Source organism: Rhipicephalus sanguineus, chromosome 5 (assembly GCF_013339695.2).
Source record: "Rhipicephalus sanguineus isolate Rsan-2018 chromosome 5, BIME_Rsan_1.4, whole genome shotgun sequence".
In the NCBI taxonomy this organism is placed as follows: domain Eukaryota; kingdom Metazoa; phylum Arthropoda; class Arachnida; order Ixodida; family Ixodidae; genus Rhipicephalus; species Rhipicephalus sanguineus.
The window spans coordinates 74,146,635-74,165,765 of record NC_051180.1 but is presented as its reverse complement, the minus strand read 5'-3'; the positions used below and the strand labels follow the sequence as shown (position 1 = coordinate 74,165,765).

Genomic DNA, 19,131 nt, shown 5'->3' with positions numbered 1-19,131 from the left:
GTGACAGTGCAGATAAAGGGGCCCGACCGTACAACGAAGCGGAGAGAGAAGAGAAGCAATTGCTGTTGGCTGGGGGTACGCTTAGTTTTGAAGGGCTTTTGCGAGTGGACAGAGATTCATTAAGTGGTGAGCAAAAGAAAGACCCCGGAGTGCCGTGTGTGCACATCCCAACCAAAGAAGAAGTTGTGAGACGTAACGTCACTGTGCGGGAAAAGGGCTCAGAGACAAACCCAGAGAGCGCTCCTTGCGGAGACGAGGCTGTTTCCAGCAGCGATAAAGAGATCAGCGGCGAGGCGGAGGTGCCTCAGAAATTGAGCTGCTCTCTGGTATTCCCAAAAGAAGCGAATGTGAAGGCGGTCGAGCGCGATGGGTCCCCGGTTATCGATAGATTCGAGGGTACGATCGCGACACGCATAACTAAGAAGAATGGTTGTAGAAACCGCCGGAAAAGAAAGAGGCTGAAGCAGTCCGCACAGCAAACACTCGCGAAGGATTTCACGCTGCAGCCAATAAGACCACACAGTAGGACAGCGCGTAGCTCAAGAGAACGTCCATTGACGCGTATGGTCAGGCGCAAGCGGCGGAAGGGGCGCTGTGTCGAAAAACAAACCGCATCTCTGCGACGAAAGGCCACAGTAGTGGGATGCCGCGTGGGTGGAGGTACAAAGGGAGGGGGAAGAGTCATTCTTTCCCCCCGTTTGTGGCTTTCTCTTCGCCGAAATGAACGAAAACGGCCGAACAGCCGTATGAAGCGTGGCCGCAGAACGCGAGTAATGGATGGTGCCTTAGCCGCGGGCGAACCCCAAAATCGCCAGGACCGAGAACCCATCGAGTGCGATACAAAAGAATTCACAAATTGGGAAACGGGGCATGGTCCAGCAGGGTATTTTGCACGCCCGTGTAAAAGAAACTTTGAATGATTAATTTGTTTGAGTTAGACTTCAGTAAGTTTTGTTTAGTATTTTGTAAGACGCGGTGCGAAGTTTTAACAATAATAGCCGCATGGCACTGGTCTGATGAGACCATTGTAGTCAAGCTAATCATTGATACTAGTTGTGATGAAGGTTTCATAGCGCGAACCCTGTGTATTTTTGTGGTGCCTTAATGGCTTAGTGAAACATGGTAGGCTGTCATTGATGCGTCAATGTGCAGTAAAAGAGAATTTAAAGGAAGGTTTCAGCGTAAAACCAGCTTGCTTAGCGAAACGCTTAAGTCTTGTGCTGATTAGAGCAGTTTTCGTTGCGTGCTCTTGAGAGTGACCAGCACGCGAGGCTCGGTTCACAGTACCAAAATGTAACTTTTTATGTCAGGCGTTTTCAATGTGTGTAGTCATTTGGCAAAGCGTCAGTGTGTGCTGTTCGCCATAACGTTGCATTACGGACGCACGTTGAGACAAACTTTGTTTGAAAGAACTGGGCGTGCCGCCAATCATGCGTTTTAAGTAGTGTGGAGCTCCATGATTGAGAGTATAGCCTAGAGTTAAAGCGCTCAGAAGAGCTTTGTGCGTTTGATATTGTAAGTGCCAACATCGGTAGGTAAGATTAACCAGACGGGCCTGATGTAGACAGGTTAATCTCCTTTGTTTTGTTTCGATGCTTGATGATCAGGTGATCGCATAAGCCGAGAACTGCGACAAGTATAAGTTCAGGAAGGCAGAGTTACGTACGGATCACGTTACCGGGAGAGGACATAAGCTTCCTCCTGAATCTGTAAACTGTCGTCCTACTCCAAGAGGGTCGGAATCAGCAGACGTGTAGTAATCATATTAAAAAGAATGAACGCTTGCTCCGATGGAGTCTTGTCCTCCAAGATTACAACATTCCCTCCGGCATAAGAAAGGGTTAAAGGAATAGAAATGCCGACGAACATGGTAGCCGAGATTGAAATGTAATGTCGGAGCATTCAATTATAACCTTTTGCTTGATAGGTGTCTTGTAATTGTTTACTGAATAGTTCCCAAGTGGAGTCAACCTATCATCCATAATAACGATTTTGTCTTGCCTGAAACTTCAAGAGGGAAGATAGTCACTTGCTTTGCTTGATATACCTCTCAAATGTCGAAATTCAATCAGGTTCATAACTTTAAGTTTGTACTTTCAACGTTTTGTTATGAGAGGCCTGGCGGGTTGAAAGCAGAATTCTGAACGCTTGCGCGAGGTGTAGCGTTGTGCCGCCTGGATCGTTCTTTCTGCTGTTTCTCTTTGTGTGGGGTTCTTTGAGCTGCTTGCCTACAGTCATCGTCGACTCCGAGACCCCCTCTTCATGGCCAGCAATTGGGTTCCTGGCCATCCGAGAGTTTCCTGGCCCCGGAGGAGCTGTTGCGATCGGCGAGCCATCCTTTACCGCGGGGCGCCGGGACGGAAAAAGGTAGCCGCTTCACTGTGGGGCGATAAGGAAGAGCGCAAAGACGCCCGGCTGATTATCATGCGCCAGGAGGTGCATGGTTTCAATTTGCTCGAGACAGCACCATTGTCACCGGTGCCGGAGCGGAAACGCGACACATGGCGCCTTTGTGCCCCAGGAAAGGCCGCGACGCCCAGTTTCCGCCGAAGACGGACCTCGGACCACCGCGCTGTGCGTCTCCGGCTGGTAGGTCGTCTACGCTCAAATCAGCGCCAGCTGCCCAGACACATACCAGTGGATTTGCCGGGCCTGCAGCCGCCGTTCGGCCGCATGGGTGGTCGGCTCGAGCAGCGACACGAGGGACTCATCACAACCCGCGTGCTGGCGGCATGCTTTCCCCGACGCGACATCGTTGCGAGAACAATGCGCGTGTTTGGGTTGTGTGTGCGTGTGCTGGGGGCGGTGCCAGCAAGGTGACCTGCAGTATTCGCTGCCCTATTGGATGGAAACGTCTTCCCCTGTTTCCCTATGTCTGGCACCTAGGGACCGCCAAGGGGTTAAAAAAAGCGAACGGATGCATGCGAAGGACATTCTGGAACGAGCTGTCTAAATGTAAAAATGTGAATAAACCTCTTATACGCTTCGTCTGCTCCTCAGTCCGGTTCCCTCCAACAGCAGCTCTTCTTGAGGACGAGGTTTGCGACCGCCTGCCCGGACGCGTGGAAACCAGCGCAATTGCGGAAGAGCCTCCACTACAAACCTCCAACACCATCTAGTGATAGCGGCAAGAAAGTGCGATGGGCTGGACGCCATATCAGCGACTGATAGCAAGCTTTACCACTTTAGCACCCGATCACTAACTTTACGGATACCTAGAACAAGCCGTTAAGTCGGGAACATGCGGTACAATATGTACAGCCTACCTTTGAACGACGACGTGAACAAGATAATCGTTGATATCCGCACGGTCTACGCTGGGATAGCAGCCAACATCGTTCGTGAACTGGTCATCGGAAAGCGCCAAGGGGTCGTCGCTACCGCATTTTGCGACTTTGATGTGGTATCTCCTGTGCTCGGGATCAGACAGCGACTTGGCGTAGTCGCTGAGCAGCATCTTTTCACTGCAGCAACACGGCGATCGCTTGCACAGCCAGGCAAATGACTAGATCCGTGCCAACACGCAGTAGTAGGGGACAGTTCCAACGCCGTACTATCGTTCATCAAACACGCGAGTACACGGAAGGTCAAGGAAACACCACACAACACCTATCGCGTACACACAGCAAACACTGTAGCAAGCGTGGCATGGCGTGGGTCGGCTGCTGCACGAGAACCGCAAAAATAGCGCCCAGCTCGGGGCACCGCAGCGCCACATTGCGACTCAGTTTCAGTGCATACTCCCTATATAATAAGGCAATTTCCGCGCCTGCTGACGGCCTGTCAGTCAGCCGTCACAACAAACAATGTGCATGGTTTATATGTGCCGCGATCCGACGACGAAACTGGAAGCGCGGCTCTCTCTCTCGATCTCTCCTTCTCTCTCTCTCTCTCTCTCTAGCCTGAAAGATGCATTGCATAGAAAACCGATGCATAATTGCGTTCGGTGCCTGCCCAGCGAGACAGTTCTCCCAAATTCGCGAACAATCTGAGCGCTTTGTGGGAGCACAAGCGAGGGAATCGTAGGGTGACAGAATTTTGTTTTCTTGCCAGAGGGCGTAAACAAGCGTCCTCTGGCACACACACACACATACACACACACACACACAAAGAAAACGTATGGCAGCTCCACTACTATCCAACCTCAGGAAGTGCGTAGCACGGGCACTCAGAGATTCCCGTTCCTTGAGTTCCCAATACTCCGTTTACCAAAGCGTCGATGACTCCAATATTTGAGGTAAGCATGTAGGGTTTCCGCGGCACGAGTAGAATCTTGTTAGGGAGATTCGCAGACTCTGTGTGCGACATGTGCGCTACTTTTTTCTGCGCTTCATCGATTTCCTCCTTGTTACGGCAGTTGAGGTACGCGTCGTCTGCAGCGAGTTCCGTCAGATTGTTTCCCCCATTAGATGTAGCCACGCAGTGCCGGCCAAGCGTAGGAGGAGGGGCATTCGCTCGCTCTGCGAGGCGGTGGCGCCCTCTCTTGCAAGGCCTCAGAGTGAGCCGCACGTTTCTGAAATGTTTTTTAGGAATTTTAGCCAGTTATTGCGATTTCTTCTAGGTTATTTCTGTTAGTTATAATACTTTAGACATTGATCGTTCATTTTAACCCGGTCTTCAGTATTGCTAGCCTTGTTATGGCCTGCATTGAGCGCTTTTCTGTGAGCGTGATCACGCCACATGATATGCACGAATGGACGATAAGCCGGGCCTCTGAAGTGCTCCGCACTTAAAACAACTAAACAGGTCTTAACATTATGAGTGTTTAACGTAGGTAGGAGTAAAAGGAAACAAAGGTAGGAGCAGAAGGGATTACACGGCGACAGCCTGAGCGCTATCGTCCTGTCCTCCCTTCTGTTGCACGAGTGTTTTCTAAGAACTGTCATCGTTTTCTTCACCGAATGTCTTAAGCAAACTCTTGACCCCAAGTCCTCCTCAAGCAACATTTTATCCTTGGCAAAATGTCGGCCTGATGTCGCTGGCCAACTGCACTGTCGTTGGCCCAACCTTGGCAACCAATGTAGGGCCGGTCTTGGGGATTGACATTGGCCTCATGTGGGCCTGCTTCGGCACCCGATGTAGGCCCGTCCACCGTGGCCGACGATGCCCAGTGCATGCCGCTCTCGGGTTGACCAAGTCCCGACATCACATAAGCGTCGATTTACCGACGGCCGTGGGTCGGTTGCGGACGTTTCTCGCTAGTATTGCTCTGCTTTTTTTTTCTTATTTTTTGTGCGTGTTCTAACAAAACGCATCAATTGTTTTTCTGGTGTGTTGATGCGTGTCGTATTTAATGCGAAAGGGCAGTTTATAGAGGCGTTTAACTCTATCTGAATTAATTACGGGCACAGTGCACATGTAAGACGGAATTAAACGCCTCTAACGGTCTGCACTAACGTGTTAATACGTAACACACAATAACAGAAAGACGTGAATATAAGTTTTCTCTCTTTATATGATTATTTTGCAATTGTATAGATGCACTAATTTTACATGCAACATTGTTCGCACGGAGCGTTTGCATCAGCCCTTGTGCAACGCAACCGTACAGTCCATGTGAACGCTGCATGATAGCGCTGACATATATATATAAAACGGACGGCATTCTTGTTGGATCGGCTCCGTTCTTTCGGCCAGTTCTCGTGCTCTTGGCCCTGAACGCGTACGCAGATCCCAACTGAAAAATCGACCTCGGCTCAATGCTGGCTCAACATTCATGGCCGACCTGGCCGTCCATGGCCCAAGCTTGGCCAACAAGGTTGGGCCGAGGGTGGGATTGGTTAATGGCCTCACACCGGCCGACCTCTGGCTGCCAACATAGGCCCAAGGCCTTAGGCCGACCTTGTAGACATGAGGTGGTGCGCAGCTGGATTAAATAATCTAGTGCAATCTAGTGACAGTGCTTGTGATGTTTGATACCCTCTGTCCCGTTTTCGCGCTGTTTTCATCGCAGTAAATAATGTAACTAGTTTCCGGCTACCTTGCCCACATTACACTCCAGAACCACATTTTGGCGACAGTATTCTGTAGTCATCTTGATAGCAAAACAGCAGAGCAAAAACAAGCAACGAAGACAATACATTGCAGTCAACATGAGAAAAGAACACATTAGTTGCGTGCTTGAACAAAATCCATGAAATTTGTTCAAGGAGTTCACAAGTCTTGGCGTCTTCTCTAATCCAAAACAGAATTATGGTTGATCAAGCAAGTGTGGGCCTCTGTTAAAAGTCAGGTACGTCAGCACTTTAATTATGCTCTCTCTTGACTTGTGTCATGCAAGATTTCCTGCCAACTGACCACAGGTAACATCTCATCAAACATTTTCTACGTACTATGTCGCACCACACGTGTGCTGTTATATAGTGCGTCCGTTGCATCACATGCAGTACAGCGTGTTTGTTTGGACCTTTGCGTGTATATATGTGGCCTCCAAGGCTGAGAAATAAGGCTGTGAACCTCAACCAGATATAGCTTCAATTGCAGTGCCGACAAGAAGGCATACACAAGGCCTTTCAGTAAATGCGATGGCATCATTAATTAAATTCGTGCAACTGCTATGCATCACTAGCATAAACAGGTAACTGGTCCTTTCAGTATAATTGTTAGCACTAATACATCTCTAAAAAACTGTTCATGAAATGAAGCAAATCTATCAGACTTTCTGAATTTTAGACAGTAGGACACTGACTTGCACGTGAGATAAAAATATTGCAATTTGAATATATCTGGTGTATTGCAGGTATGGGAAAAAATTTCGGTGGGTCGCAATTGACAATTTGGCAATGGGCTACCCATTTATTGAAAAATATACATATTTACAAATACACAGCTTCATTCGGCTGTGAAAAAAAACAACGGTTGTGAACAAGGTAGTGCTTCACTTATTCCTCCAAGAGTGTGTTTGCCACTCCTGCTTGAGACGACTGGCGCCTCCGGTTTCGGCCGCCTTCACGATCTTGGGCACCAATGAGCCAGCGCTTTACCACAACGCTGCACTTCGTGAGAGATGCTTGTTCGGGGTAATGAGCTCTAAGGCAGGCTGCAATAAAGGAACACCAAGAGAGCAAGAACGAATGTCACGGGTTCAAGAAGACTCAAATTCGTTCTATCTATTTCTAACAAATAGTCGAATTACCTTCTACTTCGAACACAAAGATTAAAGTGAATGCTGTATTCTATTACAATGGCAGTATTTCCTTTAAACCTAACAAATGCAACTGGCTACAGTGAGAAAAAAGGCATCACGCTACAGCATTTGTCCTTTATGCAAAGCATTCAATATAATATACTGTACATACGCGTGCAATGGACGCAGGTTATTTTTGGCGAGATTTGGGGGGAAATGGCGGGTGCGGCCATTACACAAAGAAAAAGATGCAACTTTTTTTTCCGTACATATTTTCCCGTGCCTTCATTTAACTGCAGTACTCACTTGTTCTGAAAGAACCAGAAAAAGAACCGCTGTAACTCACGCAGTTGCAAAAATGTTATTCCTCGCCTTTGTCCTTCTCCACCTTGTTACTTGTCCCATCCTCAAGGTCGCCTATGTCCCAGGTGAGGTCATCCGCTGTTCCTCAAATTTGTTCATTATTCCCGCAATCCAACTCCACCGTCTTGAAGGAATACCACCCCACGCTTTGAAATCCCGTAGCACACATCTACAAGGGATGCCTTCTTCAGACGTCTGCAGCCAGTGTTGTTTGGTGGACGGCAGTGGCTAAATCTCGATGGCTGTGCTTTTGCTACATGGAAGTGCCGAAACATCGGCAGGGCTGCCTTGTTTTGCTCCCGAGAAAAAAAAAGTTTCCTAATTTTCACATCACACAACGTACAATACTGCTAACCTCAAAAATTAGGGGTGTGGCTAATACACGGGGGATCTTAAGATACATTTCTTGGGGGGGATTCTTCAACAAACTTCTGGGTGCGGCTTTTACATGGGTGTGGCCATTACACGAGTATATGTGGTATTTGTAGACAGCCTTGAATGCTGCTACTACAGTATTGTAAATTCCCTACCCAAGATGAGCATTCTACAGTGAGCTATTTTGCCACTGTACGTACCATTGCAAACACCACTAGAAATAGACCTCTCCCTGTTTGCAAACAGTGTGAAGTCACTGGCAGTGTCCCGCCCCCAAGTACCGCCTTCGGAGCAGGTGCTGGTTGGCAAGAAAGTTCCGCCGGCGGGATCTCTCTACATAGCAGCGCTGCGTGTGTCTGCTTTACTTCGATAGAAGTTTTTGCAAATTGCTATTTTCTGAACTCACAGCTGTTAGAAGGAAGAGTTACTGACTGTAATGAACGATTCTGTTAGGTCAACCTATGATTTGGTCGTCGTGGATGACAGCCATAAAAAAATCTTATGCTCCTCGAAAGCGAACGTTGTACATTTTCACGACGACTGGTGTTTGGAGAAATGTTAGCATGGCATGGATGTGAACGTACCCAATTTCCGTCGCGGAATCTGCACTGCAGTTTTAAACGATGTACAGCATTGGCGGCTACTGTGCGCGAGGTCACGGATTAGATTCTCACTCACGGCGCAAAATTCTGATCAGAGATGAATGAAAGAAAAAAAACACGAAGGAAACACTCATTAGCCTGCGTTCGGTTAACAAATCCCCGTGAAAATTAAAGCGAAGTATTCCCCTACGGCGTTCCTCATAATCCACTGAGCAGTTTTGAGATGTTAAACACAATAATTTAGTTATAATCTCTTGCGCGGTTACTTCGCTGTATCTGATGCCTACAACGTCATTTAGACTTGGTACACAAGCTCGGAATGTCACTTCATAAATATCGAGCCTTAAAGACAAGCTAACTAGAATATGACAAACAAGAATCTCCACTGCTTCCATTAAAACGTACATCTCCAATAAAAGGCGATACGCGTATGGTTCTGGATGTTCGCCGTGGTACGTGCGTGTTCGGCAATTCTAAAACACGCTGGTAGCTCATTCGTAGTCTCACCTTTCAGCCCGGACATCATGCACTTTTTTGTTTTTGTTTTTTTTTGTGCACACAGCACAAACACAGATGTACGCACTCGCAGATCATCGCGTCAAATAAAATGTCCAATCCTGATGTTCCGTCGACAACCGGTCACTGCAAATTGCCCTGTTAGATACAACGCGTGCCAATGTTTTCGCAAACAAGATGCATCGTTATTCACACAGCACACACCACACACAATATTGTCAGTTCAACGTCCGCAAATGTGAACCGATATCGTCGCTGCCTTAAACGCACACTACACGCCACAGTAAACGAGGCACATTTTCGAAGACGATGCCGCTGTTCCTCGCACATACCACCACGTGGATTCACTTCTCCAAGTTAAACAGCCAGCAGCGTGGCAAATTTTTCGTCACGCAGTCCACGACACATATGTTCTTTGACACATACCACAAATAATCTTGGAACTAAAGACTAAGAAAAAGGTTCAAAAGAAAAAGAAACGTGCGCCAAACACCGTGCGACTGTACCACGCTGAGCCGGCAGCGGGAGTGTTTTGCCAACCACCCGCTGTTGCACGTGCGCCCAGAGGTCACGTGACCTGACGTGACGGGGCGTGAGTGACGTAGGCCGGTAGAGGTCTATTGCAAGCAGTAATAAAACTCAGTTTCTTTTGTTCCTTTTTACACCTGTATGGTACCAGCTTCAGCTTTGAGCAAACAATGGTTTTCACAACTTGCTGTACTGAAGCCACCAAAACCATTAATATCTGCATCGTTGCCAACATGAGGATTGACCCTTTAATACAGGCGAATCATTTACAGCCTGTATTTAAGTCCATGCCATGGTACCAAAACACAGAAAGCATTGAAAATTTTTAACAACAAATGGTCAGCGAATACCAAATAGGATTTCTGCGCACATTTTTGTAAAGTCGGATACAACTCAAGAATGAAGCGCCAGATACTTTTCAAAGAAGGCCCCTCAGCCAACGGCGTCAATTGATTTTCGTGATGTCACAGATAATTTGATTAAGCGACCCGACAATTGAGATAGTTAAAGACGTGGCCGGCTATATAGTGCAGATAAAAGTAACTTGCTTGAAAAGGCCTCTGCTGACACTAGATCTAGTTCTAGATCTTGAGAAAGGTCTACAAATGTCTTGATATGAACAGTAGAGGGCTCATAAGATAACCAGCCTGTCTCAGTGCAAGATAATTCTGCACCACTGTAATAGATCACTTACCCAGGATCATGTTGTTAATGTTCTTAAGCTCAGCAAATGCGTTCTTCCTGCCACGAGAGCCTTTCCAGCTGAATTGCAAAGATGCTGCTTTGGTCATCAAGTTTCGCAAAAGTATTCGCACCGTGTCCTGGAAGTCTGTGCCGCCAAATCTTGAACAGTAGTTTGTCTGCAGATACACCAAATCAAGTATTAGTTAGAAAAGCTGAGGAAGAGTTTACAATTGCAAAAATGAGCCTTACCAGCAGCTCCATGTGTTCTTGGGAGGAAAGGTACTCTTCAATGGCTTGAACATCTGCCACTGTTGAAGCAGGTATTGTCGGGCAGTCTTCGGGCAACACTAAAACTCTAGTTGATTTGTTCGCAGTCAGCAGTGTCCTCATGCTCTTCAGCTCGACTAGTATCTTCATTTGGTTATCAAAAACTTTGCTTTCACAGGCTGCAAGAAAAATAGCAGTGACCCTCAGGTAAGCATCTAAAGGGGGAATTAATTATGCCCTAAGCAGAAAACATAAGATCAAAAGCTGATGCGGTACAGGCGAGTATTATTTGGAACTTCAAATTACAGGGGTACTGACACAATATTTCGCGGCCGAGATAGCCTGCGGGATCGATTCCGGTGAACATGCGCATATCATCGGCAAAATACCAACAGCGAGTATAACTTGGAAGTTATTTTAAATGAATTTTGAGGTTTGCGTGAGCGATCGACATCCTCGCGCTACTGACACCCTCAAAGGGGACCCTTGGGGACCCCCTACTTCCCTCAACACGCTGCAATAAGTTATGATGACGTCATAGCCACCATGTTTTTCTGCCTCGTTCACTCCAGCAGCCTACTTCTTGACGGCTGCTCGCGAACAGCGCGGAAGTTCGTCACTGTTCTGTGTGCTGATGTGATCGAGCGCTACACCCGCTAGGTGGTGATAGTTGCACCCGGAGTCGACTTGTCGTTTTTGAAACCGAAACTGACACTGGTCGGTAATGAGGAGCCTGTAATTATCTGTTGCGCACTAAACAATGTGCCATGTTATGACTAACAGGCCCCCAGCAACACATTGCAGCAAAAAACCGCGAGGCCAAAATTTTGTGTCCCAGTACCCATAGGTCGCCAAACTCACTCATGAGTCGACTCACTCAGACTCACTCAGACTCATATCGAGACGTGAGTCTGAGTCTGAGTGAGTCCGGGTGAGTAAAGTTTTTGTGACTCTGAGTCCGAGTGAGTTCGGTTGGGAAAAATTTTGGTGAGTCTGAGTCCGAGTGATTCCGGTTGAGGAAAATTTTGGTGAGCCTGAGTCCGAGTGAGCCCTAAGGGCAAAATATATTGCATGAGTGAGTCTGAGTGAGCTCCACATTTTTTGCCGACCTATGGTCCTATCTACTCAACTTTAGCATTACTATCAGCCCTATGTCAGCTCACTTTGATACTCCCGTATACTCCCGCATATTTCAACGCGCTACCGTTCATACGTCAGCTCAATATTTATTGATCAGAGGCGTGAGTTGAGGAGGGAGAGGAGGGAGGTGCCTTGACCTCCCCCCGCAAACTTTTTCACGGGAAGTTACTGATATAAATATCTCGTGTGAGTCATGACTTTCAATAAAAAGGTCCTTATTGAACTGCAAACTCAGATAACTCGTATTTGAAGGTACGAAATCAAAAGGTGCTAAGTAGCGCACCGATTATGCGAGATATTGTCGTTAAAGAGCATTGACATTATGGTAGAAAAAGGATAATTAAATGCTAACGGATGAGTCGACTCACTCAGACTCACACACTGAGATCGAGCCGTGAGTCTGAGTCTGAGTGAGTTCGAGAGAATAAAACTTTGGTGAGTCTGAGTCCGAGTGAGCCCTGAGGGTAAGATATGTTTCGTGAGTGAGTCTGAGTGAGCTCCACATTTTTTGCCGACCTATGCCATAGGTCGGCAAACTCACTCATGAGTCGACTCACTCAGACTCACTCAGACTCATACCGAGACGTGAGTCTGAGTCTGAGTGAGTCCGGGTGAGTAAAGTTTTTGTGACTCTGAGTCCGAGTGAGTTCGGTTGGGAAAAATTTTGGTGAGTCTGAGTCCGAGTGATTCCGGTTGAGGAAAATTTTGGTGAGCCTGAGTCCGAGTGAGCCCTAAGGGCAAAATATATTGCATGAGTGAGTCTGAGTGAGCTCCACATTTTTTGCCGACCTATGGTCCTATCTACTCAACTTTAGCATTACTATCAGCCCTATGTCAGCTCACTTTGATACTCCCGTATACTCCCGCATATTTCAACGCGCTACCGTTCATACGTCAGCTCAATATTTATTGATCAGAGGCGTGAGTTGAGGAGGGAGAGGAGGGAGGTGCCTTGACCTCCCCCCGCAAACTTTTTCACTGGAAGTTACTGATATAAACATCTCGTGTGAGTCATGACTTTCCATAAAAAGGTCCTTATTGAACTGCGAACTCAGATAACTCGTATTTGAAGGTACGAAATCAAAAGGTGCTAAGTAGCGCACCGATTATGCGAGATATTGTCGTTAAAGAGCATTGACATTATGGTAGAAAAAGGATAATTAAATGCTAACGGATGAGTCGACTCACTCAGACTCACACACTGAGATCGAGCCGTGAATCTGAGTCTGAGTGAGTTCGAGAGAATAAAACTTTGGTGAGTCTGAGTCCGAGTGAGTCCGGATGAGGAAAAGTTTGCTGAGTCTGAGTCCGAGTGAGCCCTGAGGGTAAGATATGTTTCGTGAGTGAGTCTGAGTGAGCTCCAAATTTTTTGCCGACCTATGCCAGTACCCCTTTAATATCTCGTTCCTTTATCTTGTGGCCTGTTCTTGAAGGAAATTTGAACATTAAGTCGTTGATGTAAGTTGCATTTTATTGAATGTTTGCACTGGGGTTGTAACATGCCAAAACAACGATATTATTATGAGGCATGCCATGGTGAGGGGCTCCGAATCAAGTACATTGTGCTTTTCGGATTTCACCCTTGTTGAAATGCTGCTGCCACAGCCGGGTATCGAACGTGACTGGCATATCGAACAGTCAAATTGTCAAATGCACAGTCCATTGTATATTGTTTGGAAGGTGAATCAATTTGTACCTGAGAAAGAAAGCTGTAGCTACATGCTTACCAGTGAGCCATGGAGGCAGGCTGCTGCTCTCTTTCAAAAGACTTGTGTTTGCAGGGGCTGTAAAAAACATACAAGGTATGGCAACCAATTATCTTACAATGTTCCATTTTCTATAAGGCGTATCTGACACCTGTGCTACAAAATGCACCTGTGCTGACCTACGACATTTTGTTGAAATGTCATTAATGCCGAAGGAACACCAGGAAAACATTGAATAGTCTCAAATGCCTCCGAAATGCAAGTTTGTGTACACCTGTTTACGACATGTCCTTGCCTTAATTTGGAAAATGAAATATTACGAGTCAATACGTGCTTTTAAATGATAAACCTGCATAAAACACTTTTTCTTCATTTACTGTTACTAATGTAGCTGCACAATTTGGTGGCTCTGGTGGTGGCCTGGCTTTTGTCTTTTTAGTTAGTTTTGAAGACCACGTTCAAAGGAAGAACCTTTTTAACCACCATTTACAATCGTGCAATTATGGAGGTGACAAGCACACAAAGGCTTGCAGGCATAACCTGCACAAAAATAGTTGTAAATTCTTTATATCACATTTTGTTATTGTTCTTTGCAGTGTTCAGCCATGCATGCTTTAAAACTTCACCCAAAGTTATTGGAGCTAAACTTGGAAGCAGCATTGTCACTTTAGTATGCTGAGTGGATGATGACAAGACATGAGTCAAGGGAAGATGGAAGCTCTGATGAAAAATTCGTAAACAGGGGTTCTGCTGGAGCCGACGTTTCGACAAGTGGACTTGTCTTATCCAAGGTTGCAAATGATTTTTCTTAGGAAAAGCAGCTAAGCAAAGCAGTTGCAGCTTTGAAGAAGACAAGTACACTTGTAGAAATGTTGGCTCCAGCACAACCCCTGCTTACAAATTTTCCATCCAGTTTTGAGAGCTATTTGACTGGTTTCAATGTGGCACAGGTTCACACGTTATATTCATAGGAAAACTGCAGAAAAAGGTTGCTAAAAACGCACCAGGTGAAACAGCAACTTCACGGTCAGAAAAGTCACTGTCCTGAGCCCAAGATGTGCTTGCTTTGGCTTGAAGATCTACAATTGAATTACAAAAATACACAATTGTTAGATGTTCTAATTGCAAGCAGGACCATACGCTGGTAATCTAGTCATTTTGTAGGCATTACAGCACAAATATGTAAATCGCTAGCAGTAATATATAGAGATCATTCGTAAGTGTTACACAGCCAGCTTGACATGAACTAAAGAGAATGGCAAAGGCAAAATGGCAATAGGCAAAAATCAGATGTATGCATTAAGGGACAAGGAAGGCAATGTCACAAACAATATGGATAGAATAGTTGAGGTAGCGGAAGAGTTCTACAGAGATCTGTACAGCAGCCGAAACAGTCAGGATGGACACCGTACTGGCCGGATTGAAGTGGCAGACGTGCCTTGTGTATTTGGACGACGTCGTCGTGTTTTCCTCGACCTTCGACGAGCATCTCCGGCGGCTTGAGGCAGTACTTCAAGCAATCAAGGCCTCTGGACTGACCCTGAAGCCAGAAAAGTGCCGATTCGCGTACGACGAGCTCTTGTTTCTGGGTCATGTGATCAGCAAGTCTGGAGTGCGCCCAGACCCGCGGAAAACAGCTGCCATCGCCGACTTCGCGCCACCCACCGACAAGAAGGCCGTGCGCCGATTTCTCGGCTTATGCGCCTATTACAGACGCTTCGTCAAAAACTTTTCACGTATCGCCGAACCACTGACGCTTCTCACGAAGAATAACGTGGAATTCAGGTGGGAAACGGCGCAAGTGCAAGCCTTTCAAGAACTAAACGACGCCTGCAGAAGCCACCCATACTTGCGCATTTCGACGATTGCGCTGATACGGAAATACACACCGACGCAAGCAGCGTAGGACTCGGTGCCGTCCTTGTACAAGAGACTGACGGGCTTGAAAGGGTTATCAATTATGCTAGCCGGTCACTATCCAAGGCAGAAGCAAACTATTCCACAACAGAAAAGGAATGCCTTGCCATCCTCTGGGCTACATCAAAGTTTCGCCCCTACCTCTATGGCAGGCCCTTCAAAGTTGTCAGTGACCATCACGCCTTACGTTGGCTAGCTAACTTGAAGGACCCTTCAGGTCGTCTCGCACGATGGAGTCTGAGGCTTCAAGAATTCGACATTACCGTCGTGTACAAATCCGGACGAAAACACTCTGACGCCGACTGCCTGTCTCGTGCCCCCGTCGACGCGCCGCCGCAAGACGACGACGATGACTGCTTCCTCGGAAGTATAAGTGCCGACGACTTCGCCGAAAGGCAACGGGCCGACGCGGAACTGGGGGGCCTTATTGAGTACCTCGAGTGCAAGACCGCCGTTGTTCCGAGGATATTCAAGCGAGGACTGCCGTCGTTTTTCGTACGGAACGGCGTTTTCCTGAAAAAGAACGTCTCGCCACTGCGGACGGACTACCTTCTTGTCGTGCCCTCATCATTGCGACCAGAAGTCCTCCAGGCCCTACACGATGACCCGACGGCTGGACACCTCGGTGTTTCCCGCACGCTCGCCAGAATACAGGAAAAATACTACTGGCCACGCCTTGCTGCCGACGTCGCCCACTACGTCAAGACTTGCCGAGATTACCAGCGACGGAAGACACCGCCGACTAAGCCAGCGGGACTTCTGCAGCCAATCGAACCACCGCACCGGCCGTTCCAGCAAATCGGGATGGACCTACTGGGGCCGTTCCCGACGTCGACTTCCGGCAACAAGTGGATTGTCGTAGCGACTGACTACCTCACCCGCTACGCCGAGACAATGGCCTTGCCCAAAGGCAGTGCCTCCGAGGTAGCCAAGTTCTTCGTGGAGAACATCGTCTTGCGTCATGGCGCCCCAGAGGTCCTTATCACAGACAGAGGTACCGCCTTTACTGCGGACCTAACTCAGGAGATCTTGAAGTACAGCGAGACGAGCCGCCGCCGCACCACCGCCTACCACCCGCAGACCAATGGCCTCACCGAGCGTCTAAATAAGACCATCGCCGACATGCTCGCCATGTACGTCGACGTTGAGCACAAGATGTGGGACGCCGTCCTTCCGTACGTGACCTTCGCTTACAACACGGCCGTCCAAGAAACGACGCAGATGACGCCGTACAAGTTGGTCTACGGAAGGAACCCGGCGACGACGCTCGACGCCATGTTACCCAACGTCACCGACGAAGAAAATCTCGACGTCGCCGCTTACTTACAGCGCGCCGAAGAAGCACGACAGCTCGCCCGCCTACGGATCAAGAACCAGCAGACGACTGACAGCCGCCGCTACAACCTTCGACGACGCCAGATGGAATACCAACCCGGTGACCGTGTCTGGGTCTGGACGCCAATACGACGACGCGGACGGAGCGAGAAGCTTCTTCGACGATACTTCGGACCGTACAGGGTACTTCGACGTCTCGGCGCCATCGACTACGAGGTTGTCCCCGACGGCATCACGAACTCCTAGAGGCGCCGAGCTCGACCCGAGGTCGTGCATGTGGTGCGCCTTAAACCGTACTATGCTCGTTAGCGCACCTGAGGACTCTAATGCTTGCTTTCTTTATTAGTTTTCTTTAGTATTGCATGTATTCATGTTCTGTTTTTAAGCATCGGGACGATGCTTTTTCAGAGAGGGGCATTGCCGCGAGTCTTATATTTCATGAGTGTAAGCTTCACCCACAAAGACTGTGGGCAACGCTCTGCGCAGGCCTCGCCGTGATGTGTAGGAAGCTTCGCGATTGTTTTGGAACAATCTGTTAAGATTTCGCGCCGCACGAGAATGTTCCAGCTTTGTCGAGAGATAACGCCGCCACCAGCGATATCGCTGGAAAGTTCGATAGCGCCTGTATAAAAGCCGACGCGCTTGACTGCTTGTCAGATGATCGACGGACGACGCCCTGTTCGCCGCTATCATTGTACAGCGTGTATTGCTGTAGTTCTAGTTCTCATTTTCCCGGCCACAAGTTCGGCCAAATAAACAGTTTCATTCTGCAAACGCCGACTGCTGTCTTCGTCGACGTCACGACCACGTGACAATATTTCATGGGGTTTCAGAACAGATACGTGTGGGAAGCGTCTGTGGGATTTCATTTCTAAGAATAATTTAACATGCATCTACCAGCAAACACCCACTTTCGCTTGTAATCGGTCTATTTCTGCAATTGATTTCACTTTCTATAGTCCCAGTCTCTCTATTTCTACATGGTCTACTTTGTACTCGGGTACAAGTAGCGACCATTTTCCTATATTCTTTGAGATTTTGCTTCCCGTGACTTCAGTAAACAGCCGGTCGGTTACTCACATCAATTTTAATGCATTTGAAAAGGTGCTACGCGTGGTTTTGTCAAAACGGACAGATGAAAATGAAGAGCAATATGCTATGAAATTCAGCGATCTGATAAAGAAATCTCTAAATAAAGCTAAATGTACAGTAAATGTTTCTAAAAGAAATTCTTCTAATCCTTGGTGGAACTCAGACTGTTCACAGAATTACAGGTTCAGAAAAGCTGCGTGGCATAAACTGCTCTAAAACCAATGTCCTAAAAATTGGAGGGATTATAAGTATGCGGCTGCGGCTTTTAAACGAACAGTCGGCACTGCGAAGGATTGTCATGATAACCAACGTTCGGAGTTTCTTTCAAAGCCTGGCAATAGGAAACCCCTTATTAATTTCCTTAAAGCCAAAAAAGTAATTCCGCCGCCAATTAACATCGAATCAGTAGTCTCAACACCAAGTGAGTTGTCTAGTTTCCTGGAAAATATTGTTAAAGGACTGGAAAGTTGCCTCACGGCTGCTTGCTCATTCCACTCACGGTCCCCTGTCAAAAGTGACGACTTTGAAGAGGTGACAGCTTCGGAACTAGCACAAATAGTGAAGATCTTGCCCAATGCTGCGCCAGGTTCGGATGGCATAACCGCATCGGTAATAAAAATTGTACATAAAATTTCGCCCCAGGATTTACTTGCAATAGTTAACCACTCTATTAGAAATTCATGGATTCCGCCTGAGTGGAGAATGGCAAAAATAATTCCTTTATTAAAAAAGCATGGAGTTGGATTCACTTTAGATAACATCAGGCCTATTTCGCTCACATCTAATCTGGTAAAACTAATCGAAAGAACACATTCGGATAGACAATTGGTTGAACGAAAACATGATCTTGAGCCCATGCCAAATTGCATTCAGGCGTGGCTGCTCCATTTGGTGTGCCCATGTTGACTTAGAAAGTAGGATACAATTAGCTCGTTCTAAGAAACACTTTTCCGCTTTAGTCACTCTGGATATTACAAAAGCCTATGACAGCGTGGAACACGTTAAATTAATAAATTCGCTAACGCATGTACATTTACCACACTACTTCGTTGCATGGGTATATTCCTTTTTAAAAAACAGAGAATTCTACTGTTTCAATCTGGTGTGTCTTTTTCAAGCTATAAACAAACTAGAGGTCTCCCCCAAGGCTCGGTATTGTCACCATTATTATTTAGTTGATTACTGTGTACTATCCCTGTACAACATGACGTGCAGGTGTATGTATATGCTGACGACATTGCATTTTTTGCTACATCTGCAGATATACATACACTGTATCAAATTCTACAAATATATATGAACACTCTGTAAATGTGGCTTGAGGGCATTAATTTATCTTTGAACATCAGGAAAAGCGCAATGGTAGTTTTCCCACTGAGTGTCCCAGTGCAAATTTCGTTACTTTACCGACAAGATGTCATACCGCAGGTGGAATCGGTCAAGTATTTAGGGGTGATCTATACCGAAAAACTAAATTGGG

The 19,131-nt window shown here is 47.0% G+C and overlaps 1 protein-coding gene across 1 annotated transcript; it reads right to left on the bottom strand.

Moving 5' to 3' along the window:
• Positions 1-6,775: 6,775 nt before the first annotated feature.
• LOC119394717 (uncharacterized) lies at positions 6,776-18,250 on the bottom strand. Its single transcript, XM_037662027.2, has 6 exons — positions 18,151-18,250; positions 14,312-14,386; positions 13,329-13,385; positions 10,444-10,640; positions 10,205-10,370; positions 6,776-7,039 (listed from the first exon to the last, which is right to left on the bottom strand). Exons 1-6 carry the CDS (start codon positions 18,248-18,250, stop codon positions 6,882-6,884), a joined length of 753 nt encoding a protein of 250 aa, XP_037517955.1. The 3' UTR covers positions 6,776-6,881.
• Between the last annotated feature and the right edge of the window lie 881 nt (positions 18,251-19,131).

Bases quoted from the DNA above. Each gene is read 5' to 3' on its own strand.
- LOC119394717 (XM_037662027.2), bottom strand. From the start codon at position 18,250: ATGCCATCCGAACCTGGCGCAGCATTGGGCAAGATCTTCACTATTTGT. The intron at 14,387-18,150 runs GTGAGTGGAATG...ATTCAATTGTAG, and splicing joins GTCACTTTTGACAGGGGACC to ATCTTCAAGCCAAAGCAAGC. The intron at 10,371-10,443 runs GTAAGGCTCATT...GTGTATCTGCAG, and splicing joins AAGAACACATGGAGCTGCTG to ACAAACTACTGTTCAAGATT.